The following is a 26,668-nucleotide window of genomic DNA, read 5'->3' on the forward strand; positions in this document are numbered from 1 at the left end:
TGATGCTCCCGCTTAGGGCCACGGTGCTAACGCTAAAACCCATCGTCTGCATTTTTGACACCGATTCTAGCACATCTGCAGGGAACATCAAAACACTGGCATCTGCCACGGCCGACAAGCGCAGGTTTTTGCTTTCTAATCCAGATGTTAGCAACATCAAATCAGCTTGGCTTCTCGGAGACACCTTTCAAGTCACAGCAGACAGCTGCGTGGACAGGCAAACGGCCAGACGATCGTCTCCACTCCACAGACACACCTTTTCCTTAACCCTTAGGCCCTAGGATGTGTTCAGCATTGCACCACCTCGGGAAGTGTCATATCGATATGCCACCACAAGGGGGCGATACCCGGGGAAGTCCCCCGCAGCCACTAAAACCTCCTAAGCAAGATTCCACGGGAAACATGTGCTGCATAAGACTGCCTGCTAGCTAGGAAACACAACAGTTAGCCTCCAACAACGGTCGCTGGGCAACTGCCAAGAATGTGAGCCAACCGTGCCAGCATCCAAGTATCCAAGCTGAAGGCTCAAGATTCTAACAGGCAAACACTTAACAGTGGCACACTGCACTGCATTTTGGGTAAAATGTGACTGTTTCAAGAAACATTGCATTATGGTTGAGTAAAGTTGGCAATATTTAGAAAGGAGCTTCCATTCACTCCCTAAGGCACTGTGTTTACTACGCCCCCCACAGGACCGGACACGTATGTGCGCAGTCTCTGGTCAGTAATTGATGTCTGCTGCGAACCACCTCAATGGTTATAGGGGAATTCTGCCTGAGTTTAATAATTTCATACACCACTGCTCATATTTAATTTAAAGTGAATAACAGACTGGGGAGGGGGGACTGTGTCCATTGATGTACACATCACAGTATGGCTCGTTTTTAGAACACAAACGCCTCGCTTGTCAGACACGAGCAAGGGCTGAGACAGAGGTCAGGAGATATTGATGAGTCTCTGCTCTCCTTCATTCTGGTGACATTACAGGGTGAAACCTTTCAGGAAACCAAGTCAGTTCATGCAATGCAACGTCCTTCGGATACACGAGGACACCACATTCCAGAGAGTAACTCCACCTCGAAGAAGAGAGGAGAATGCGTGCAGCAAAGCATTATTATTTGCCGCCCCCCCCCCCCCCCCCGAAACCGGAGCACATACGCTCGTGGGGCCACGTATATAATGCTGCGTACGCCCATTTCAACGGTCACCTCGAGATGTATGAAAACAAAATTTTTCCACGCCGGTTTCAGATCGTGCGTACGCACGTTCCTGCTCGGTTCTGTAAACGGGCATCACCCAGCATCAGAGCAGTGCCACTGGGCCTGTGTGGTTTCCCTTTCGTTTTTATATTCGCATCCATGATGCCGGCTTTATCAAATACGCATATCGTTAACAAATACAAGGCCCTTGACTGTAATCAATCTGTAACAATATGGCACGTAGAATGGCCAAAGCATTCCAGCTACTGTGATTGCCAATGTTGTTAGAAGACATCGCAAATGGTTGAATTAGAAGAGATTCTGTTTAGAGGTCATACTGATTTCTTGTCCCGCGATGATGACTGGCTTCTAAGTCAGTTTTGATTTCAAACAGCTATCCTCTTGGAGCTGTGCGCTGACCTGGGGCCGGCAGGGACTTTACAACATAAATTGGCTGACAGATCGGGTATTTCTCAGCCGTCACCAAGTCACACCAAGCTGCATGGGAAGGTTTTGTCTGCTTATCATCCAGATATATAAGATTTCCTTAAACTGTGGTTGACAAACATCAAAGGACGATTCGCAGCAACGTGCGCTTTTTCGAATGCAATCGGAACGATCGACAGCACGCACACTTCCACAAAGGGTGAGAGCACAACCAGCGCCCGAAGTTGTGCTTGGCACAGGAACACCACCAATGTCTGGAGTTACGTCCCCAGCACGGGTGCAGCATCGGTAATATTGCATCTGCTGCCTGCTTGTTTGTCTTATTTAACATGCAGCCTATTTAAACGAATATTGATAATATTAAGTAGAAAATCACTCATCTTCACCCTCTGGCAAAATGGCAGTTAATACTGTATCCCCAAAAATTGCAGCAACTTGCTGCTCAAACTGTGTGAATTCTGCCACCTCCTCCAGTGTTGACACTCAGATGATGGGCCGCAACTCGTCTTTTCACGTTGACTTTAATATCTGACCACTTCTTCTTTATTCGGGGTGGGGTGACTCATGCAGGCGTGTTAAATTTCACGTTTTTATAAAGAGAAAGTGCATAGAACTTTACTTACGCATTTTTATGCATCTGAATTTTTTTGTACGTACGCACATTTCTAGTTTTGTCCGTACGCCATGTTTTAGTCTGAATTGTACACAAGGCATTTGACATGGGGTGGGGGGGAGACAAAAAAAACAGAAAAGAAAAAAAAACACAAATCGAAGTGGGGTATTTTGGCAAAACAGCCTCGCCGCGTGAATTCTAGAGGGAGACTGTCCCTGGGCATGCTAAACCAGAAGGCGTGCTAAACCAGAGGGCGTGCTAATCGAGAGAGGGGGTGTACTGATCCAGAGGAGTTCCTCTCACAGCAGCAACACCAACAGAAACAGAGGAAGACTTTAAGCATCTTATTACTTTTTAAACCAAAGCTTTCACACTGAAAATTATCTTGAAGCAATTTGACGTAATTCTGGTGAAGATCTTCATCAAAGAAATTTAACCTACGGGCAGCTTTCTGCGCCCACGAGCTTCACTACTTTGCTTCCACTGACCCCTGGTGGTCGTCCCATTTGTTTTGCCCTGAGGGCAAATCCCATCCCATGACCCCGCCCCACCCTTTAGCCTGACCAATCAGGTAGAGCATCTTTTAGCGGGTTATCTAAATATGCATAAAGACATTCAGAAATTGCGTAAACAACACACCAGCGATGGATATCACACATACAAATTAAAATTAAGGCTAAATAAAAGTCTGATGCAGCCTGATTTTTCTTTTCTATCGCTCCCCCTTTTCTCCCTTGCAGACTTATCGACAGCAGCTGTGTTGTTTCGGTCTAAGAGCCACAGCACATTGCCTCTGTGGCACGTCTAAGTCATCGGCCATTATTTTCCCTAATCATCTTAAACTATTTCCCACGGCGGGGAAAATGGTTTTGCAGATAAGGCTACATGAAATGAATGCAAAGCCCATATCTGTGCCTCCGGGCAGGGAAGCGGAGAGAGAAACATCTTCCTGCTGAACCTGAGCATCTCCGCCCCCAAAGGATGGCAAAGGCAGAAGAGATGATGGCTGGCTCTTCATAATGAAAGTCCAAACCAGGGCCTCATATCTGTAATATATACAGAGTCTCCCCTGTGCATTTCAAACTTCAGGATCAGACAGGTGGCCAAAGTTGTGCCTGATGGGTAACAGTTGTGCCTCTTTTTAATCAGGCAGTCGCTAGACACCCTCCTGCTTGCTTTCTACGCACCACCTCCTAACCCCTTGGCCGATATTAGCAGCTATCCATTTAAAGCCTTCTGGATCCATCTGCAGAAGTACACTGGAACTAATATACCCGCACAGGTCGGCATTCCTGCAGAGTCCATCAAAGACTTCTTCGACAAGGACTCCCCGTTGCTCTCCTCAAATTCACTGGCGAACGCTCTTATCTTGGGTAATTTACCGAGCAGCTACTCCTGATCTGCCCTCCATTTCTTTACTCTAATCATCTGGCGATTAGCTTCCCGTGATACTGAGGCTCAATGCTAACACAATAAGTAACCTCGATGGTGTTCCTGCATGCAACCTCAGCGATGAACAGGGCCCGCCGTCCAGCTGGCGCCCCCCCCCCCCCCGCCTCCTCCCCCAGAGTCTGTCAGTGGGGGCCCTCTTGCCGATAGCATGTAGGACAACTTGTTGGGTTGTTTTCCCATTAACGCCGAACAATGGACGCAGCTCCTGGCGAAGGCCCAGTCCCCTATGCGCCTGCCAACCGTTACGGCTCTGCTTCTTAAGCAACGCTTGAAACCAGAGGCGAAGACGCTCGAATGGCGGCTACATGCCCCCCCCCCAACCCTGTAGCAAAGAGGGCTTTCAGACAGCAAAACAAAGGAAAAGAAGCATGACCCACCGGCAACCAAACTACACTGCCAGGGTGTAGGGAATCCTGGACTGCTGCTGTGGGGGTGGGGGGGGGGGATTTCCTGGGATGGGATGGAAGGAGAAACGGAGGCCCCCTTTAACTGACCAACCAGTGCAGCCCCCGACAGGACTCCTGGGACTCCCTGTACCTTCGGCACAGGCCTCAACCAACAAACCAACCATTAGGAAAGCGACAACAATGGCTGTAACCCCCCCGGCTTAATCACACAGTACACACACACACACACACGCATTATCGAAAACATTTTACGTGATAATAAAATTAAAAAATACATTTTACATAACACGCACAGACGTGATGTGTGTTAATATCTGCCCCCTCACGCCAGAAGAGCATTTAAAGCATGACCAGGAACCGCTTCTCCGTCAGCCTCCTAATGATGCCTGGCTCCCGCTCTGACAAACGGTACAGTAAACTTCAGAGGAATAAGCAGCGATCCGCCATATGGGGAGGGCTCACACTCGTCCCTCTGATCTGATTCCACTCCTCTCACTCTGTTCACACTGTCAGATATAGACTTCAGGATCATTAAATTGGTTTAATGGCTGTTGGTTGCAATTCCGCTGTAAATAACTGAAAAATGTGACGGAGACGCCGGACGGACTCGTTCCGGCTACATCCCACACGGAGGCTCCTCAGCAAGCATCTTCGGTGGTTCTGCAGAGGCACCTAGTGGCCGTGCGGGTGAACTGCAAGGAGTCGTATGCAGGACAAGGCCGAACGGTCCCTACCGCCGCTGCTGCTGAGGGTCAGGTCTACGGCGGGTCCCACTGGGGGCTCTGACCGTTTGACCCCTAGGCAACGGCGCCATCTGCAGGCGCGACACAAATGTGCTGCGTCCCAAACCACCCGAACTCAAAGTTTTGGCGACAGTCTCGAAAAAAACGTGTCAAGGAGCTCCAAGACATTTTTTCCTTTCATCAGCTGCCTGCCGGCCACAGAGACCAAAACCCTCACATCTGTCTCCGATTTACATTCTACACAATCCTGCCAATATATTCCAGCTATTTTCCTGAGAGGCTATATCCCATGCGGGGCTGGAATACAGCCTTCTCTTCTGATGGGGAGCAGAACATTCCGGATGGTGTGGGGTGGGGGGGCAAATCAACTGTCCGGAGATGAGCGTCACCGCAGAAGCTACGTTAATCTGGCTCCCTTCTCCAGCTCGTTGGCGAGATGGATTTGGAAAACGATCAGTAAAAAAAAAAAAAAAAAAAAAAAAAATCAATTAAAGGCCTGCTAAACCGCTCATTATTTAGCAGGAATAAATCTGGCAGGCATGCCAAAAAAGTCACAATGGCAGCAGCAAGCGTCTCGGAAACGGCAGTCTATACAAAGGCGACCAATTAGAATGCAGGAGACAGCACTGCGCTGTCTGGGTTCCGGGAAATATCCGGGGCCAACAACAAATTGGTCCCTCGACGTCTGGATGCGGAAAAAAAAAAATTATAAAACACCCTCGACAACATACAAGGTGCCAGCGAAATAAAAAATATATATATAACACAGGTGCCATTTCGGGGCCTGGTCTCAGGGTGGAACGGATGCCGAACTCTGAGGCGGCGCTGGGCCATCTGTCAGGTTTGTTTGTTGTCACCCCAGCGCAGGCTGGCGGGGAGGGGGGGTGCGAGCCTTCTGCAGCTCTGAGCGAGTCCCCATGGGCGCAGCCAGGGGTTTCGAGTCCCACGGCGTCGAGGGCAGCCGGCACAAGGGCCGCATGCTAATGTCCGAGGCCCCCTCGGATGGGGGCGCCTGGCCTCGCCAGCAGAGGTCACCGGCGGGACAAATGCTCCTTAAGCCCCGCCCCCTTAGAGGCATATCCAGCCAGGGGGTGTGTCACACTCCATATGACACACCTGACCGCAGCCACTTTGCGTGCTGATCGCCACTAACCGGCGTGTGAGAGGATGGTTGCCTAGTAACCTATGATGCTATAGTTGCTAAGCCAATATCACCGAAAAAAAAACTGCAATGTGCAAACAGCCGAAAGAAAAATAAATACGGGTTTATTAAAATTGGCTGAGGAGCAGCATTACTTCATAATGGCACACTGGGCTGCAAGGAGGCCTAACAGGGAATCGGTGACAGGTTAATCCCAGGCGGAATGGCTGGTGGGTTTGGCATGGCCACTTACCTTCAGTATGTTCTGGGTTTCATTCCATTTGTTCGTCCATTCCTTGGTTAGTTCAATGACCTGGAAGACATTGAAGGGATCAATATCAGATGGGCATGCGGCTGATGGCACGTACCACCCACCCCAAGGAAGATACGCGGTCATCACTGAACCAGCAGGTGGATCCGTGGGGCGGGGCATGGCTAGAGGTAGCTCAGGGATTTCTGGGTGAGGAAGCAGCTTTGGGACCAGCGGTGGGGAACACCACACATTTGGGGGCGAGAAACAGTAAAACGGACTTACTCTGGCCTCGTTCTGATGAAGCTTCTCCTCCATGCTGAGGGCCGTGGGCGAGTCCAGCAGCGCAATCTGAGAAGATGAGAAGCGGCAGGTAGCACCACGGAAAACATCAAAAGAGAGCACTGCCCAGCGGCGACGGGGGTGGGGGGCTGACCTGGTTGCCCTGGGCGAGCAGCGCCTTCAGACGGGCGATCTCCGCCCTCAGCTCACGGATCAGCTTCACGTTGCTGTCCTCGTTGATCGTGGGCTTGTTGATGATATTCTTGGCCCGGTTCGCGTAGCGGAGCGTGCTTAGCGTCTCGCCGTAGTTCACGTCAGCGGGCGAGATGGCTGCCGGGCAACAAGGTGGCGGCGACAGCAGAGATGAAGAGCTACGTTTCAGTTCTAAGTCATTAACAAAGATTAAAGTCCTTCATGAATCCTTCAGATTAAAAAGAAGAAACCGTAACGTGATGCAATCGCAGAAGCTCTTTAATATCAAGACATCAGTCCAGATACAATGACTGGAGCAATCTAGGGGGTCTCTGAAGAAGTAGTTGGTACCGTGTGAGAATTAAAACAAGATCTCTCTTAGGACGAGATCGTTCTGAGGACAAGATCTTTCTGAGGAAGAGATCTCCCTCAGGGTGATCACACAGGGTTTCTGACTCAGGAAGACTCACTGGCAATCATTATGGTCTTGGAGTTCCCACCCAAGCTGTCCTTCAACAGCCACGTCAGCACAGAGTCTCGGTACGGCACAAACACCTGCTTCTTCTTGCCACCGGAGCCCCCAATGCTGTCCTGAGAAAGGTCAGCTTGGAGGCAGGAGAGGAGAGAGAACATTACTCTAGCTTGGCAAAGACACCCTGGCTACAGTGATTTCAAGCCCCCCTTTGAATATTTATAAATACATAATACATCCTACAAGGATGCCCTAAAATCCCATGTCTGATTAATGACTGTTCTTCGTTTAATTTTCTCCATTAATCGCAAATAAAAGCTTTCATAAGTTTATTCTCCATGGTACTTAGCTCTAACAAGCAGTATATATGACCAATTCGCATGAAGGCCATATGTCTTTCTGCGGTAAGTACTGCTGAGCCAACAGTCCCAGGTCACATGACGGCCAGCATCCTCACCCAGCGCCGAGATGACATTGCCTAGAGTGACCAAGGACTTGTTGATGTTGCCGCCCTCCTTCAGTCTGACGCCAGTGGCCCCTGTGGCATCCGCCCGCTCGCTGCCCGCCAGGTCCACCAGGTGGATCTTGCTCACGGTCTCGCAGGGCATCTCTGCGTCGAACTTAGCCTGCGGACGTACGGCGAGGAACGATTCAGCCGGGGTGGCCACAGACAAGGGAGAAGTTCATTCATCTCACAAGGCGACGGGAAGAAGAGCTGCGTGGCCCTTCAACTGATTACTTAATTGATTCATTATTGGAATAATTGATTTAGAAGTGCACAATGCAGACAGGTTTCCTAACGGAAAAAGCCAAGTGTCAATAAAGGCATCGGGTTTTAGACAAAGCGGGGAAAAAAGCAGATAGTATTATGGGATGGCCATAATGGTGTTTCTGAGTTTAGGGTAAACATCACTAACAAAGCTACTAATGAGGAGCATTTCAATTCCACACACTTAAAAAAACACGGTTTTAAAGTAATGGGCGAGTACATTTACTGAAGCATATTTTCTTTAAATGATGTTCAGCAACTCAAAATATGACTCACACTGTTTTGCTATTTTATTATATTTGTCAATGAGGGGAAAATCGTTGCGCACCCCCGTGAGACACCCACGAGAACTTTCTGTACTAAGACGGGTTCATTTCAGGGGGCACAGAGGGGCTGTAAGGCCACGTCCCACTGAAGCAGCACTCCGGTCTCAGATCTCCGCACTTGCCTGCGTGAAGTTGATAGTGAAGATGGCGTGCGAGCGGCTGCTGACGTCATTCATGCCTGTGCTGGCCGTGGTGCGGTTGATGTTGCCGGCCTCCATCAGATCTTCCACGTCACCGTAGTTCTGTACCAGGTGCTTCGAGAGGTCTGGGGGGGGGCAAGAAACAGAAAGTGATGGTGAAAATGTCCCTCACAGCTAAATTTATACCTATTACCCTTTAGATAAGAGGTGACAAACACCATCATAGCTTCTTTAGTGTGAAGAGCCACCTCTCTCGAAGTTGCCCAGCAAAACAGTGAGATATTAAACCCTAAACAGGGGCAGGGAGTGGCTCAGTGGGTTAAGATCCTGTATTTGTAATTGGAAGGTCACTAGTTCCAATTCCATGATGCACAGAATGAGCTCTTATCCTCAGTTGCTGCAGAGACTGGCTGATGAGACCCTGCTTTCACATGTATGTTGCTTTGCATAAAAGACTCAACCAAGGAATGGACTAAATAAATGGCAGGTTACTGGGGCTCACTGGGATGACTGGGTGAAACCAGAAAACATTCTCAAACACAGGGTCTGAGGAATGTCACACCTGTGAAAGATAGCCAGTCCCTCGGCATCATGGGCCACCCAGCCAGCTTACCCTCCACGTAGGGGCCATCCTTGGGGTGTTCCCTAACCCGCAGGTTGAACGTCTTGGTGGACTTCCTCCGCAGAAGGTCCCGAACCCGCTCGTTGTAGATCTCCAAGTAACTGAGGACAGAGAACACCGTCAAAACCGTGCAGATCCCGGCACGGACCAAAGTGCGGCAACGAGAAAATAAATACAAAGTTCCGGAAGCTGTGCAGAGCGACGGATGCACCAAGATACATGTCAAGATCAAAACTAACCAATGATAGAGCCGGAAACAGCTCACAAGCACATCAGACATGAGACTTTTCTCGTCATATTTGCATATCTGCATAGAGATTAGAAGTAGCCTTTCATGGAAAATTTTTAATGAAGCGGCTACCAGACAGTCACGGGCTATTAGCAGCGGACGCGACGCTGATTAATTGCATTCAGTTGCTGATGCGATCCTAGAGCAGATCTCTGATTCGCTGTGTCTTTGACATACAAAATAATGAACACAAGTGCAAATGGAAGGCCAATGCATCCCATGGCTGCCTTAATGTCCGCTTACATGGTAGAGAACATGGGGGAGGGGGACGAGTAATATGCCAGGTGGAAACATTAATGGAGCAGACAGCACTAATCATCGGGACTTTTTGGGACATCACGCAATGACCCCTGCTCACAGAGTCCAGAAAACGGACATCTCTCTCTTTGTAGGTAATATGGAGTTTAGCACCCCCCCCCCCATCATCAGTAATGCTCGCATAACCCATCCCCCCCAGTCTGGCTTGGCCTTCACCCACTGGTGACCTCAAGCAGCTCGCGCTGGCTTTGACGCCGACCTTCTAAAGCGTTTATAACTCATTAGATGGCTCCTAAACGAGGCCGGCCCCCTGGGTGGACAGACACTTCCTGCCTGACGAGCGGGATAATTAACAACCAAGCCTAGCTTCCAGGGGTCCTGCTGCGTACCTGAGATTATGGATCTCCGGCACTGAACAGAGAACTTTATCTCAAAAATCCTCTCGCCACCCCCCTCCCCACAAAGGCCCTGGTGCCGTATAAAGTGCATGAATAACAAGATAAATCCAGGACAGGTAGTGCAGTGTAGGACGCTCGTCAACCCCACAGCCTGAAGGAACCAGGCTACCTGCTCAATTAATGACATCGAGGGTTATTTTTGCTAACAAGACGAAAATGACCTCATCAACAGAAAACGCTGCACGCTCCAGACGAAGTCTCTAAAGACTCACTTTTTCAGACACAGAAGATGGACAAAGTTAGGGCTACACGTGCTCTGTGTACTTCCGTAACACTGTGAAGTCTCCCCTCTTCACCCTGCACCACCACCAACCAACTCACTCCACCCAACTGGTGCCCCCACCAGGCTGTGCAGCTCCGCTACACCCATTTGGGGAGCAGAGTCTGTTCCTTACCTGACCTCGGTGCGGAAGGAGGCCTCGTCCCAGCGGCTCATGTCGGAGATGCGGCTGAACAAGCCCTCGCAGATCCGGGGGATGAGGCCCAAGTCACCCTAGAGAGATGGAGAGACACACTCACTGCCATGTTCCCTCGCCAGCTTAACGTCACTGCATTTCCTGCTGTCCCTGAACATCTAGACAGAAATACAGTGATGGAGGCTGCGCTAATCGCTCTGTTTCGGGGGGGGGGGGGGGGGGTTCACCGTGACGGGCAGTTTAAGCATACCGTGCTTCTCGCAAATGTCGCAATAAAAGCCAAAGCGAGCGTCACAACTTCTTTACAGCTGGAAATAGGACTAAATCAAAGTCGTAAAAAGTGGCAGCCTGACAAAGTCGCTACTGAACACCAAGCCGAGAGAAACCCCCCTAATGTCGTGCGAGAGATGCTGAGGCGCGAGTCGGGTTTTAATGACATGTGCCCGGTGCCTGTATAAGACCCTGTGCGTGTGTACGTCACCTTCAGGAGGACATGTACCGTATGGCAACTTCTAAAGTTACCGCGGCTTCCATAAACATTCTCAGCGATCGTGGATTTCTTCAGCGGACCATGAATATTAAAGCTGATGATACGATTATCAAGCATGTCAACAAGGTTCCCCAAAAGTGACCTTGCGAGGACAGCAGCACGGGGAGTCGCGGAAATGTAATTAACAGCCGCTCGCGTTTTCCTGCGCGTGGGCCGGGAAATGTGAGACCGCAGAACAATCTGCGATTAGCGGAAATGTGTTTATTAAGTCTGTTAACTCCCCTTCCTCCAGCTGCTCGGCATACAGCCGCTAGCCGCAGGTCTCTTCATGCGATGTTATCGCTGCATCTCTGCCTGTCCCAGTCACACACACACACACAGAGGTGAGCGTACTTTGAGCACAGTGAAGGTCAGTCTCTCAGCTGTACTTATGGTTGACAGGTTACATGAGTTGCAATATTAAACAATAGTGTTTCTTCTAATAAACAATTAGCACCTGCATGCTAATAAATATGACAATAGCTCTACACCAAATAAAAACCTTGAGACCTGTGAAGATTTTCCCCCTGCATAATGCATAATGAAGGTCTGTCCCTGAGCAGTACTTATCCTTGGGAAGCTATACGAGTTACCATACACAGTGCTATGCAAAATTATTTCCTGTCAAAGGAGATGATTAAATGATCTTCATGTCACGTATAAAACTACGATACCTGTTAAAGGGTGCTAGCTTAACCATTTTGAAACCTCACTCCAGGACCCGAGGCAACCATTCAGTGCATCCATGTAATTTTTTTTCGACCAATGCCCCACCTAGTGTGGCTAATCAATATCTAATTGACTTTTAAAAACTTAAATTTAATAATATTTAGTTAAGCGATTGATTGATTGATTGATTGATTGATTGATTAAACTGTGATTTATATTCTGAGTAAATATACATTTATTGGAGGTGAATGGTTCAGGTCTTGAAAGTTGAGTACACCAACCAGTTGAGCACAAAGAGTCACTGTCACAGGGTACTCAACTGGTTGGTTGAAACAAAATCTCGGTCTGGATTTGTACTTTCTGGACCTGAACTATCCACCTCAGACACCTACTACCCAAAAAGTTCTTTTGACTACCTAAGATATTGGACAGTACCTTAAAACAGTACTGTTTCTTTAAACATACTATTAGCATGCTAATTATAGCATTTGCTACACTCCAAATAAAAAAATCTTGAGATTGGCGATTATTTCGCTCACTAAAATGCGTGTTTTCTCTTTGACGCACTGTATGCATACACACATTTTCCATGTCTTATAACAATTTTCTGATATTACTGTTTTGAGGCCTGAAAATGTTTAACTGATTATTTATTGGAGTGACGAAATAACTGCTGCAGTGGTGGACTGGACCAAACTAATGGTTCTGAAGGCATCAGTCAGAGAAAGCAGAGGATAGAAGGAGCCTCGTGGGTCCTACCGGGTTTCCCATCATGGTGTAGGACTTCCCAGAGCCTGTCTGACCATAGGCGAAAATGCAGGCATTGTAACCCTCGAAAGCAGCCTTGAGGACGTCGGAGCCCAAGTCCTTGAAGACCTGCAGCGACAAAAGAGCCAATCAGTGGACAGGGTGGGACAGGGAAACCCCCCAGACCAGGAGAAAATCAAGACCTTAGCAGTAACATCAAGTAATTTCATAGTAGGCCTGTGAACAAATTCTTGGCCTAAACTCAAGAGCGCCCCCTGGCTGTGGTGGAAGCATCGACAGTGAAATCAGCAGATGAACAAACATTCAGATGGATAGTATACAATAGTCTAGGCAGTGAGGGGAAGGAGGGTGCAGTCAACCCAGTCGGCAGCCACAGGGGCATCTACAGCCGTCCTAAGGTGAATAAACACACATCATTTAAAGTGGCGGCGTCACCTCCAACGCACCTGTCTGGGGCAAATTCAACAGCTGGCAAACTGCGTCACATGACTCACCTCTACTCCCCTTTACCACCCATATCAGGCAGGAGGGACCATGCAGCAGAGAGTCAATGACACAGGGGAACACAGGCGCATCAATTACATAAAGAAAACCCATAAATGACGGCGGCACGGTGCAAGGATGCAACTTCACCTGCAGCTTTCCCAGAATCCCCGGCATACATTAAGAAAGCATAAACCTGTCTATGTGACTTATGCCCAGGATTACGGTATATGTTAAGTAAACATGTCATTAAAAAACCGCCATTAATGCTAATGACATTGAGATGGCACTAGTCCATCACTGCATGCTAGAAGCCATTATGCATCGATATTGTGATTCAGAGTTTGCTTTCATTTATCCTTCTGCCGACTCGGCCTTGGGGAGGGATTAAAGGGCCGGGAAGCAACGTGGGCATTGATAGATGTCTGGAAACTTCCGCCTGGCATCAGCCATCCGGACTCTGCCGGCGGAGGCATGTAGGGCACTTAAAAACAACTAGGGCTTCGGCGTCGACCTTCAGCCGTCGTACCATTTTAAGCAAACGGCAGCCACTTCTCCTTCTCACATCATCTTCTAAAAGCCCGATTTAAAGGTAACCTGCGTCTATCCTTTTGCAGGAGTGTGCATCGCCTCCTCTTTGCAGAGGGAGATGAATGCAGAGCAGGTTTCCTGATGTTCCCTGAGGAGAACGTGGGTGGACATCGGTGACAGCCGGCCATCCCAGCGCGGATACGCTTCCCAGGAAAGTACCGGACGCTCCCAACGCATCCCGAAACGGAGATCAAATCTCCCACTCCCCTCACTCTCGTGACGGGAAGCAGAGCTCGGATCGTCAATTAGCGCCGAGATATTCGACAGACACCAGAAACCTCATGTTTCAGGGCATTCGCATTGCGTGGAGAGTCTCCTTTTAATCAAAGCCAATGTCCAAGATAAAAAAAAAAAAACATCCCTTTAATCAACAGCGAGAAAGCGAGCAGAAGAACACATATATTATTCTTCATCTCATGCAACTGACAGCTTGGTTATCTGTCTACGGACCCGTGACTTTTAATAACTGCATAAAAAATACCACCATTCCTCAGGAGAATTGCTGGTATGATCCACATCAGAAGGCTTCGCACGTCACACATCTACTGAACAGACACCAGACACGCCAGGCCTCAACGAACCCCTCAAACAGCAGCTTCAGCGCGGCAAACGCTGACAGAATTCTTCCTCTGTTTTTCAGGACGGTCTCTGGTCTTTCTCACAAGCTGTGATTTTTCATCCGGAAAAATAATACTGCAGCTGTCTGGGTCTTAGGTGACAGTCTGCTGAACATCCAAAATATTCGTACAAGGACGGCTTAATATTAAATAATTGAATAATACGGATCCCCTTCGCTATGATAGATAATTAAACATCTACAGTGAAATCACTGCACATTAGGAAACAGTTAAAATGACCAGTTACTAATGTTGCTGCAGTGGACAGTTTTATTATTTCACAGTTTGAAGCTTTTTTTTAGATACTGTATAAGACACGCTAAAGCCATGATTCAGAAATACACTGGGGGAAATAAATGGAAAAAAATGTTTTAATAAACTGAAAACTCATTTTATTCACACATGGGCCTTTAACATTATAGCACTAAATATTGTTCGATTGTATTTCACAACCAGAATGTAAAGCATGTTTTGCTGAAAGTTCAGTAAATGCATGACCATCTTTGCAAATAAACAAACAAACAACCGAAATAAAACAGAAAACAATTATGTAGGTATTGTCTTCGTTCGTGTTATTAAGGTAAAAAAAAATCATTGAGTCTTGAACCTAGTGTTTTGTTATGTAGTTTCAAAGCCATATTGAATTTTAATTTAGTGATCAATTGTCATTGTTGACACACCACAGCACACAGCACACAGCACACAACAATGAAATGTGTCTTCTGCATTTAACCCATATGTGACAATATGACATACAGTGAGGGATATAAGTATTTGACCCCTTGCTGAATTCTTAAGTTGACCCATTAATAAAGGACTGAGAAGTCTGTAATTTCACTGGTATGTTTATTTAAACAACAAAAGATAGATTATTAACAAAACAAGCAAGTAAAAATCATTATGTCATTATGACAGTTGCAAACCAATTTGTCATTTATCTAGGGAAATAAGTATTTGATCCCTTAGAACACATACTTTAGTACTTGGTGGAATAACCATTGTTTGCAAGCACAGCTGTCTGACGTTTCTTGTAGTTGGTCACCAGGATTGTGTGCAGATCATCAGGGATTCTCATCCACTCCTCTTTGCAGATCTCCTTCAAATCTCTAAGGTTTTTAGGCTGTAACTCGGATAGATGAAGCCTGAATTCCCTCCATAGATTTTCTATGGGATTAAAGTCCGGAGACTGGCTAGGGCCCCCCATGACCTTAATGTGCTTCTTCTTGAATCACTTCTTTGCTGCCTTATCCGTACGCCTAGGGTGGTTGTCTTACTGGAAGACCCACCCGCTGAAGGGGTGGCTGAAAGGAGGTGGTTCTCATCCAAGATTTTACGGTACATGGCCCCATCCATCTTTCCTTCGATGCGGTGCAGCCGTCCTGTACCCTTGGCAGAAAAACACCCCCAAGCATAATGCTTCCCCCTCCGTGTTTGACAGTAGGCATGGTGTTCCTAGTCAGCATTCTTTTTCCTCCAAACACAGCGAGTAGAGTTGATGCCAAACAGCTCGAGTTTGGTCTCATCTGACCACATAACATTCTTTCAAGCCTCATTGGAATTATTCAGGTTTTCACTGGCATACTTCAGACGGGCCTGAACATGGGCCCTCTTGAGCAGGGGTACTTAGCGAGCACTGCAGGATTTCAAGCCGTAACGGCAGGATGTGTTACCAATGGTTTTCTTGGTGACTGTGGTCCCCGCTGCTTTGGAATCATTAACAATGATCCTCCCATGTATATCTGGGGTTAGCCCTCACCATTCTTAAGATCAGTGATGCTGCATGAGATAAAATCTTCCTTGGGGCCCCAGACCGAGGGAGATTGACAGTTATTTTGTCTTTCTTCCATTTGCGAATATTTCCACCAACAGTTGTCACTTCCTCACCAGGTTGTTTGCTGATGGTAATGCAGCCAATTCCACCTTTGTGAAGGTCAACAATCGTTTCTCCGATGTCCTTAGACGTCTCTTTGGTATTTCCCAGAGTGATAAGGTTGAAGACGTAGACAGGTTAGTGACCCAAGAATGGCACTAACAAATTAGTGCCATTAAATGACAATGATGGCTTGGTATCTGCTAATACTTATTTAAGTATCACTTGTCTTATGTTAGTGCACATGCACTTGACCTAATTTCTTGCTGGCTTGTAGGGGATCAAATACTTATTTCCCTATATAAATGACAAATTGGTTTGTGACTGTTACATAATGATTTGCTTGTTTTGTTAATTATCTATCTTTTCCTGTTTAAATAAACACACCAGTGGAATTACAGACTTCTCATTTCTTTATTAATGGGTCAACTTAAGAATTCAGCAGAGGCTCAAATAATTATTTCCCTCACTGTAGCAGGGGGCAGCTAATTCGGCGCCCGGGGAGCAGTGCTTGGGGGCGGTACCTTGCTCAGGGTACCTCAGTGGTGCCTTGCTGGTCGGGGATTCGAACCTGCAATCCATCGATTACAAGTGTGCTTCCCTAATCATTAAGCCACCACTACCCACAAATTGATCTATTATTAAAAAAAACAACTATTTAATATCATATTTTCAACAGCAGAGGGGGAAAACAGGCAACTATACAATACTCTTTGCATCCAGTAAAAAAGTATAAGCCTTATAATTGGGACATATTTGATAGTTTGTTGTTTGCAGTTTTAGAAGCAGAGCACACCGGACTTTTGAGAGCTCGCATTGTGAAACGAACACATCTGTATAAGGTTGGCGATTGTCTGAACCCCCCTTGAGCACCATGCCAGTCCTTTGCGGGTTACATACAAATTCACATACACAATCGCACTGCAATTTAGACACGCCGGTTAGTCTACCTGTCTGTCTTTTGCCTGTGGGAAGAAAGCAGAGTTCCTAGCAAATAAAACCACACAAGGAGAACATGCAAAGTCCACACACAAGACACAAAGATGGGATTCAAACTCTCAGTCCTGCTACACAATATACTACTAATAAACCACAACTGCTGTATAAGCTACATGAAAATGAAAGGCAAAGATTAAATCTGCACAAACCCCCCCCCCCCCCCCCCCCTGCCAAATGTTAGTCGACTGTTAATCTCAACCAGTGATGAGCTACTGACACACTCTGATGGAAACAGTAGGTGCCACTACTAATATTCACTATGCTTTTCTGTCAGGGCTCAGCAAGACTGAACTAAGGAAGAGGAAAGAATATTGTGGAGGGTCAACCCACCACTATCCACTAGGTGGCGCCCTTAGAATGAAAACCAACAAATTATATCCTTCGCCTAATAAATTGAAAATACTGCAGTTCTGCTTCTTCATGAGATTAACCTGAGGAGAAAAAAATACTGACTAAACATGGCTTAACAAAGAAATAGCTCTCATTTTGGAATATTTTTCCCAGTAAAAGGGGAGCTGATCCCTAAATTAGACCAAAACAATAAGTAACACTTTTCACCTGACCCAGTTACATGCGTCAGCCTGGAACGAAACATTCAGCTTAATCTGGGACAAGGCTGTAGCTTAAAGTATAATCTGATTCCAGGCAACCCTAAACCCTAACCAGCCAACTCTCTCTACACCCAGCTCTGAAGGAATGCTCCAGACTTTGAAACCACAAGCACGCAAACTAGATTTTCAAAACGAAGGGATTGAGAGATATATAACAATCATTAATCTGCATCATTCAGAAGTGATTCACAACCCATAGACAACACAGAAAGCAAAGCAGCCACATGCACAAACGGACGCAAACATACAATCACAAAAGGTGCTTTACAGTCACCTGACCAGCATGTTGTCAGACTGTGGGAAGAAAGTTAGCGGAAACCTACATAAACAGGGAGAACATGCAAACTGCACACGCACGTTTATCAGGCTAGCTAGCTGATTTTAAATGCCTCCGTCATTTAAAGTGTCACGAGGCATCAAAAGCTAGGAAAGTCTATGCTTGTACCTTCTCCTGGGACACAAAGGTAGCGCTTCTTCCGTCACCGGAATCATAGGAGAAGTCGTACGTGAAGGTCTTGACCCGTTCCCGTACGGAATCTCCTGACAAGCCTTCGGGAATCTGTGGAAGGAGATAACCGGTGACGTGGCGGGACAAGGGGCATCTGGCCCCCCGTAAGGGGAACGTGTGCAGAAACTATCAGTTTCCAAGGGCCGCGAGCCCCTTACGACCCCCGGATGTGGGCGTCTCCCGTCAGCAGAATCTCACCTTTATGTTCGTTACAGATGTCTTGTTCCCTTCCATGTGAATGATGACTTTGGCGGATAAATCCTTTTCCCTATAAGACAGAGAGACACACAAAAAGGAAAAAGATTTTTAACATCAGAGAGGCTTTCAGCTGCCATGCTGCCAGCAGGACAAAAGCTTGGAAGGGGCTTCACAGCACATTGCAAAGGTGAAAATATCAGATCCACAGAAGTTCCATCCACCCATCTGTCATCCAAGAGCTCATCCGGTAGATGGTCATGGCAGAACGGGAGGATAAGCTGGCCAGAGCAGGGTGCAAAGCAGGGGACACCCTGCATGCCGAGCTACTCCAGAAGCTGTAAAGGCTACATTCCTGCATGTTGTCTTTAGGAAGAATTAAATAGTAATGACCAGATTTACAATTTGTTCTCTGTACAGAGGTGCGAAATCAGAGTACTGTCTGTCAGTGAAGGATGCAAGATGACCTCAACCTGCATTTGTTTCATATTTTTTTTCTTTTGATTTCCTTTCACCTAGTCCACCAGATCAAGACATGAAGTTCGAAATGAAGAGTTGGCTCTTCACCAAGCAGAGTGTAACTTCAGGGATATTAAGTGAAACTGTAACTGTTGTATGTAACATCCCCAAAGCCCCTCGACATGCCACCTTATGCATTACCAGTCAAAGGTTTTAGAGCACAACATTTCTTCTTCACATTTAAGCAGTTTCAATCCAATGAATGACCGGAAATGGTGAGGTAAGCAGTAAAGTATCAGAGGTTTAAAAAAAAAAGTTTAAATAAGCAAAAACTGAAATGAGCGTTATAAAAAAGGGCCTTTTTCAGGGGCACGTGATAGGTTAGCAACTTACAGCTGTTCTGTAGCTATTCAAGTAAACGAAGTCTTGCAAGCTGAAGCACGGAATTTGCACGTGTCCCAGCTTCTGCTGAGAACTTCCAGACCCTCTGTCTATATCAGAGTAATGTTGGATCAGACTGTTACTACAAACTATGAAGCGTTTCTTGGACAATACTGCACTGCAGAAAGATGTGTATTCCGAATGGCATAAAAACGGCAATTAAATTAAATGAGACAGAACATTATAACCATTAGAAGTGTAAGGCTTTCTTTTAGAAAAATTGCAAAGAAGAAGAGTGTCGGTCTTTTATTTAAAATTTAAATTAAACTTCGTAAACTAAATGATTTCTTGGTTTTTATTTTCTACTGTTGTTCTGTGCTTTGATTTCACTGAACATTGAGACGTTAAACCTTCATATAGGTTTAGACAAAGAAACAGGTGATCTAAAACTTCTGCGAAGTAGTGTACCTTAAAGGGGAGGCCCTGACTAAACATGTCACTCTAACACAGTCTGTCTCCCTGCATGTCACAGCGGTGTCACAAAAGAGGAACATACCACTGTTTAATATGTTAAAGAACTGTTTCCCCAAACCAAACAGACAAGCAGGTTGCGTGATAACGTAACACTGTAATTGTTCTTTTTGCCCAAAGGAGAATCACATGAATCACAGAATCACGTGGCCGAATGCGGTCATTGGCTGCACTTCCTGGGACTGGCGATCTCAGCTCCAGAGGCTACAGTATGTGATCCCAGATCGGAACATGTTTCCACAATAGAGAGTAGCCCACAGACTTCAAGGGGAGCAATAAGGTGAAATTTTGAAGACCGCATTCTCAACGAAATCTCCCCTGCATCTGCAACACTGTACGGTCTAGCAGAGAGAAAGCAAAACCAGGTGCTTTAACTCCTAAATAAAAACACATCAGCATAGATGTACCCCCTTTCCTGCTCTTTACTTTGTTCATTCAGTCCTGCTAAACTGTCAACAACTATGAACAACAACCGGATTAGTCCTGGTTACTTGAATGATGCATTAAAATCGGTAATCGTCAGCTAGTCTAAGCTGACCTTGTCTTTTAAGATGAAAAAAAATCCTATTACCCATAATAATTATACACACGGCTGCTAATTATCGCCAAAGTAATAACATAAAGGAATGACAACTACCTACTGCAGCACTCAAAATCTATGGCGTAAATACGGTAATGATAAAATCGGTATGTGGGACAGCGACTTTTTTTATTACAAGTTTGGGGGTTTAGTGCTTCATTTATCAGGCGCAAGGTGTCGATCGGGGTTGTGTCTATTTACCGTCACGGGGCATTAATGCTTGACTCTGTTATTAGCTGCTCCATTAGCTACAGACCTATCGCCTAACTGCAAACTTCACAAAGATGATCGCATACAATCGTTGAAACTGGCACGGATCAGTCCGGGACACAACCTACCGCCTGTTCATGGGCCTGACGCGGACGGCGACCCGCACCGATGCCATCGCACATCCCTGAGGTCCAGTCAGCGTCACCTGCTTCACGAAGCGGCTTCCCAGACAGCCCGAAATCCCGGAGCACTGCCCAGTCAACACGGATCTGTTAAAGCCCCTTTCGCCGCGGCGGCTCCGCTTACGGCAGAACAGGTTTGGCGTGATGTCTGTTTTTCCCTCTACTGATGAACTGAAGCGAGGAGTCTACCTGCCGTTGTTCGTAGCTCACTTCCCATCGCGTTAAAGCTTTAACAGCTAACTATACTTGATTACTTTTCCCGCAAAGGGGTGACAAACTTCGCCCAGCATCGTCATCAGGCAAAATACAAAGCCGGCTCTCGCTCGCGGGAAGGACAAACTGCACCGGCGCAGAAACGCGTTTGGGAATAATGTCCGTTTCATTGCAGATAATGAGGGTGTGTGGTGCTGTGAAAATAAACATATCTTGAAACGAGTGTATCTGTATAAAGAATGAAATCTACTAAACTGCAGAAAATAGGATTCCACTATTATACGTCATTTATTTATGAGTAGAAAAAAATTATAATACAGAACTTATATTTTCACTGATATATAACATTGTCCACCGGAGAATTTCAAATAAAAATGGTATTCGTTGCAAACGAATTATGTAAAATAGGGTCCAGTTTGGTTGTGCACGAAATCAGGTAGAAACAGGAACTGATTATAACGGCTTCCGTCCTGCCGGGGGAGCAACTACACGTGTTGCACACAGGAAGTGCGCTTAGGCGTGAGTTTCCTGGTTGTGGTGCTACATTTAAACACAGTAGCGTGAGTTTTTTCTTGTTTGATGTTTCTTTTTCTCTTTTTGTTGTATTGCGTTAGGTTTACTTAAGCAGTGCGAGTATATGGTTCCAGTTATGTTGATTGTTTTATTTGTTTTATGTTTAGCCATTTGCCTATCTTTTTATTTTGTCCGCTAAATTAACCTATGTCCATTGTCGTTTTATGTGTACCGTATTTGAGCATTTACGTTTTAGTGTTTTTTAGCTATTGTTTTATTAAAAATACACAATGAAAGAGTAATATATTATTTATTAAAATTTAAAATAGCGCCGTTCAACGTTGATTAAAATGCTTTACTTTTTACAGAAGGAGGATCCAGAACACCAATCATGGACATACGGCCCAACCACACCATCTACATAAATAATGTAAACGATAAAATTAAGAAAGAAGGTACGCGCCATATCTTTTCTAATGGTTCTTTGTGGCTTTTTTCCCCAACTAAAATCTATTAATCACACTTAGCATAGTTTTCATACCTTCTCAGTATATAATTAATTCTTATCTTGTCGTAGACCACGGAATTGTTTTCATAATTATGACGCTCGTAGGGGTGTCACAGCAGCGCCATGTTAAGCACAGTCACCTCGCGGAGTAGAGGGTTCGAGTATTTAGCTCGCCTCTATGTGTGTGGAGTTTGCATGTTCTCCCCTGATTCTTGTGGAGTCCCCCCCTCCCCCCCCCCCCCCCCCCCCCAATTCAATCAAGCTAAGGACAATTTGAGTTGCCAGACTTGTCTGTGAATGTGGTGTGTTTCCTGCATTGGGTTGCTCCCTGTCTAGAGTTATTACCTGCCTTGCACCCACTGCTTCTGGGACAGGCTCTGGACCCTGCAACCCTGTATCAGACAAGTGGCTATGTGGAATGAATGAATGACACACTAATGGATTACTAATGGGTTATTTTTGGATTATCTTGTTACAGAGTTGAAGAGGTCGCTTTATGCGTTGTTCTCCCAATTTGGGCAAATCCTCGATATTGTAGCGCTTAAGACCATGAAGATGAGAGGACAAGCATTCGTGGTTTTCAAAGAGCTGACTGCTGCCACCAACGCCCTTCGGCAGCTGCAGAGCTTCCCCTTCTACAACAAACCCATGGTACGCTGTGATTTTTCATTTTATTTCCAGTTGATTCGCTTTCACGGGCGGATGGTCACGTTCTCGTGTGCTCACATCTCTGTGCAGCGGATCCAGTATGCGAAGACAGATTCCGAAATCATTTCAAAAACGCGCGGCACGTTTGGCGAGAAAGAGAAAAAGAAGGACAAGAAGAAAAAGACTCAAGAACAGGCGCTGAACGCAGCCAAGAAACCGGCATCGGTAAATGAATAAATGTCTGCTATTGCGATTAAAGTCATCTTTGGTGATGTGTTGGTGCAGCATATATGGAAAGGGAATGCATTTATTCAGTTGGAACAAGACTCTGAGATGTTTTTCGCGTTGGGCCTGTCCAGCTGAACACATCACCAAAGGGAGATTATTTATTGAACATTAATCTGTCTGTTTTGTTCCTCGTAGGGTTCTGCTACCCCACAGGCAAATGCAGCCCCATCCCAGCAGGTTTGTGTCTGAAACTCTAAATACTAGTAGCTTATTTGTTTACATCAGAAGTAAACAAATCTACAAGGTCTGTGTCGCTAGGGTATCTTGAAATATTCTGTTTTATGAGTAGAAAACAGTGCCGATATGCTTGCTGAATGTGTTTTGACTTCTGTTTTCCTAACATGTAAAGTGACTGCTCATGGTACTATACTGTAAACCACCCCCTTCCTTATTGCAGGTTCCCGATAATCCACCTAATTACATTTTGTTCCTCAATAACCTCCCTGAGGAAACGAATGAGATGATGCTCTCAATGCTGTTCAATCAGTAAGTAGAAACCTCCGTCCACCAGGATCTCCAGTAATGGTTCGTTACCCAGTAGATTGTGTTTTTAAAATATATTCAGCTATAACTCCTGTGAACATATAGTAATCAAAAATATAAACTTCTGGCTCTAGTCTAGGAAGACAACACTATTTAAAATGTATTAAAAGCAATCTTTTTAAAATTGAGTGTTAAATTTGAATTTGATACAGGCAAACGCCTTAGTTTACCGGTGTTAAAATAAGCCGTACTCTGCCCAGGTTCCCTGGTTTCAAAGAGGTACGACTGGTGCCAGGGAGGCATGACATCGCCTTTGTGGAATTTGAGAGTGAAGGGCAGGCGGGCACGGCCAGGGACGCCCTCCAGGGCTTCCGCATCACCTCCACCTGCGCGATGAAGATCACCTATGCCAAGAAGTAGCCCGCTGGAGTCTGGCTGGATGCTACTCCATGGACTGTGGAAGCAGATTTCTATTTTATATGTATTTTTTTTTCTCTTCTAGGAAAAAGTGAATTTGTCTTTTGAATAGAGTGGGGACTTTTGAACATGTTGTTCAAAACTCAAATAAAGGACTTTTTTTAAAAAGAAAATATGATTTGGTGCCATGTAATGTCATTCTAACGTGAGACGAGCCCTTATGTAACTTCTACTGTATTTGCGGGCACATAACTCCAGTGGGATAGTGAAAATGCCAGACTCTAACCAACAAGAATCGGCATGTCTGTTCGGCTCCAGCAAATATGCCTGCAATACACCTAGAATATATATTTTCTTTTTAATGTGTCCCTGTTATCCTCCTGTTAATTTTTTATTTTTTTTGCTTAAATGCGGGTTTTTGTCTTGGTAGTTCAGTGGTTCATTAAAGCATATGAACAGTACAAATTGGCTTTGTAAATGTTAAGCTTATTTTGATTTTTCACTTCCCGCTTTGTTTGACGTTCCTTTTAATTGCATGTCGGCACTCTTCCATAGTCCCCAGGTTCTCTTCTGACAACACTTTAGCGCCTCTTAAGCTCACGACGTCATTTATTAACGCTGTACCAGCAAATTAACACGCAAATAACCTGCACAGAAACATCCAGAGACTTTGCAAGCATTTTCGCTTCCGTAATTCGTCTTCTATTCTTCTGCAAAAAGGGAAACTACCATTTCTTTGCTTTGCTTACATTGGTGATCATGTTATTAGGTTTTGTAAGCTCATAATGCCCTTACAGAGAGGATGGACTCGGAATAACTTGTGGAGATTATGAAAGTAACAGACTTAAGGTTTTGTGTTTTGCTGTAATGAGACACACAACATTAGTCCAGAAACCTAAATGTATCGAAACATCAGAAAGAAGTTTTTGAATCTTGCCAATGAACTGGTGGGGAATCATGGCCTCGTAAAACAAGGTTTTATTTTCGTAGGACTGCCACTGATTTATGTGGGTGGGTGTGTCAGGAAAATGGGGAGCAGGACAGCGTAGGATCCAGAAGATAGGAGGAGTTTTAACGTGGAGCGAACAGCCTGACTTATGAAGGTAGCAGCCTGGAATGTGGGGGGGGGGGGGGCGTGTCTTCAGTGGGATGGGGGTGGGTTTTGTTGCCTAAGTTTCACCAATTTCTGTAGTGAGACGGCAGTTTGACAAAGAGCTTCATGACCGCCAGTCGTCTCACTCACTTACGTCCGCCAGGATGGCCCCACTGAGCCGCCTCGCGTTTGTGCTGTTCACGCTCTGCGCTCTGTGCCGACTCTCCTTCCCCTTCGCTATGGATAAGCTGGCTGACGCCAAGCTCTGCGTGGATGAGGAATGCTCACGTAAGTGGTAGTGCAAACAGACCTGAAAATACCATCAATCTCAATGAGTTTCTAGGATTCTGGGTCTTCGCCTGTCATTAAGATCTTGTCTTATTTCTGGCTCTCAGGTACAATTTCCGTGGCGAGGGTCATCGAGGACTTCATAGCTCCAGATTGCAGGTTTATCAACCTCAGGAGGGGTCAGACGGTGTATGTCTATTCCAAACTGGTGGCAGAAGAGGGCACAGGTGTCTTCTGGTCTGGAAGTGTATGTAACTATATTTTTATATTTAGTAACACTATTTAGTCAGTATAAAGGCCTCAACTACATCTCTGTATGGATAATTTGGAAATCTGGCATGCAAAAATGACGAAGTAGCAGGCAACCCTGCAAAAACCCTTTGTTATTCCTTGAACCGATTTACCTGTTAGCTTACAGCAATCTTGGGTAGGATTCTTTCATGTCCAGACATTTTCCAGCTGCCTGCGACGCTGAACGTAAACAGACACACCCTGTATCCCTTCAGTAACCAACAGTGATACTTTGATCAATCTTGTTCTGTTGCAGCTGGCAGTAATTTTACATTTTGGCCATGAGCGGGTTGCTGGTGCAGCGTAGGTCCCCATTGTGACTATTGTGGTTGTACTGGGGCCAGGCCAGTGTAGTTGCTTGCAGCTCAGGAACTGTCAGCGCCGGTTCTGTTTTCTATTAGTTCCCCTGGCGTACCCCTTGAAGGAGACTCTCTCCAATGTGTGGCAGGTCTACAGTGACAGGTATGTGGACCAGATGGGAATTGTCGGCTACTTCCCCAGCAACCTGGTGAAAGAGATGCATGTGTTTGAGAAGGCAGAGGTCGAGGTTCCCACTGAGGTAGGCTTCCAAGTGCACAAGCTTTTGGAATAAGAGATTAAAGAAACCATGACAAACCAGTTCATTTTAATTACTGTGCGAATGTTAAGGAATATGGATGGATGGATGAATGGAACATCCCCTTTGTTCATCGAAATGTTTCTTTCTTCACAGGCTGTTGACTTCTACTGTATTTGAATCTCAAAGCAGGAAGTAACGAGAAACTGCCTTACAATTCATACTGTATTCTTTCTCCTTTTTCTGTGTCTTGTATTTCCTTTAATCTGCCTTGGGAAAAGGGAAGGAGCAGAACCCTGAAGCCGGGAGTCTGTCTCCGACGTGCATCACCTTTTGCTTTGATATACATCCTGCATTCATATAAATATATAATGTGACTTTTTTTTCCAATAAAATGTGTTGCCCATTTGGAAATGATGTACGGTAGATTCGAATTAAATAAAGAAAATTGGGTAGAGAAAAAAATGCAAACCAAATGATCATACTATCATTTTTATGGTTTTATATTATATTTTGACTGTTAGAATTATGATTAAAGTATGGAGTTCTGCAGTGTTCAACCATTAGCACTCTTGTTAATAATAATAATAATAATAATAAATAATATGTCACTGACCCCTTTTGGGGATCTTCTCTTTCTGCCCCCCATCATGACACAAGACACACACGTAGGTGATGGCCAACTTGGGAGTGAGGGGCAGCCTCCTGTAA

At 45.8% G+C, this 26,668-nt stretch overlaps 3 protein-coding genes across 10 annotated transcripts in view; 2 read left to right on the forward strand and 1 right to left on the reverse strand.

Moving 5' to 3' along the window:
* Positions 1–20,734, reverse strand: part of kif16ba (kinesin family member 16Ba) — a 66,873-nt gene extending 46,139 nt beyond the window's left edge. For all 5 annotated transcript variants that reach the window (XM_049008303.1, XM_049008302.1, XM_049008300.1 and 2 more), the window contains exons 1-12: positions 20,606–20,734; positions 18,320–18,389; positions 18,059–18,172; positions 12,434–12,550; positions 10,456–10,553; positions 9,047–9,156; positions 8,416–8,558; positions 7,656–7,824; positions 7,197–7,331; positions 6,689–6,864; positions 6,538–6,603; positions 6,256–6,315 (exon numbers count right to left, since the gene is read on the reverse strand). In XM_049008303.1, the coding sequence (XP_048864260.1) occupies positions 6,256–6,315; positions 6,538–6,603; positions 6,689–6,864; positions 7,197–7,331; positions 7,656–7,824; positions 8,416–8,558; positions 9,047–9,156; positions 10,456–10,553; positions 12,434–12,550; positions 18,059–18,172; positions 18,320–18,389; positions 20,606–20,652 (1,305 nt within the window). In that variant the 5' untranslated portion in view covers positions 20,653–20,734. The remainder of the gene's footprint in view (positions 1–6,255; positions 6,316–6,537; positions 6,604–6,688; positions 6,865–7,196; positions 7,332–7,655; positions 7,825–8,415; positions 8,559–9,046; positions 9,157–10,455; positions 10,554–12,433; positions 12,551–18,058; positions 18,173–18,319; positions 18,390–20,605) is intronic.
* snrpb2 (small nuclear ribonucleoprotein polypeptide B2) lies at positions 20,653–23,902 on the forward strand. Of its 4 annotated transcripts, none has more exons than XM_049008310.1 (7): positions 20,653–20,793; positions 21,754–21,840; positions 22,372–22,544; positions 22,632–22,766; positions 22,965–23,006; positions 23,227–23,315; positions 23,573–23,902. In XM_049008310.1, exons 2-7 carry the CDS (start codon positions 21,777–21,779, stop codon positions 23,730–23,732), a joined length of 663 nt encoding a protein of 220 aa, XP_048864267.1. In that variant the 5' UTR covers positions 20,653–20,793; positions 21,754–21,776; the 3' UTR covers positions 23,733–23,902. The 4 variants fall into 4 exon arrangements, with proteins under 4 accessions (XP_048864267.1, XP_048864266.1, XP_048864268.1 ...); XM_049008309.1 differs by lacking the exon at positions 20,653–20,793 and adding an exon at positions 21,330–21,432; XM_049008311.1 differs by lacking the exon at positions 20,653–20,793 and adding an exon at positions 21,369–21,391.
* Positions 23,903–24,907: 1,005 nt separating this feature from the next.
* LOC125738854 (otoraplin-like) lies at positions 24,908–26,371 on the forward strand. The gene is made up of 4 exons (XM_049008313.1): positions 24,908–25,110; positions 25,218–25,357; positions 25,850–25,960; positions 26,114–26,371. Exons 1-4 carry the CDS (start codon positions 24,987–24,989, stop codon positions 26,135–26,137), a joined length of 399 nt encoding a protein of 132 aa, XP_048864270.1. The 5' UTR covers positions 24,908–24,986; the 3' UTR covers positions 26,138–26,371.
* The last annotated feature ends 297 nt before the right edge of the window (positions 26,372–26,668 follow it).

The sequence above is a fragment of the Brienomyrus brachyistius genome, chromosome 3 (assembly GCF_023856365.1).
Source record: "Brienomyrus brachyistius isolate T26 chromosome 3, BBRACH_0.4, whole genome shotgun sequence".
Taxonomy (NCBI): domain Eukaryota; kingdom Metazoa; phylum Chordata; class Actinopteri; order Osteoglossiformes; family Mormyridae; genus Brienomyrus; species Brienomyrus brachyistius.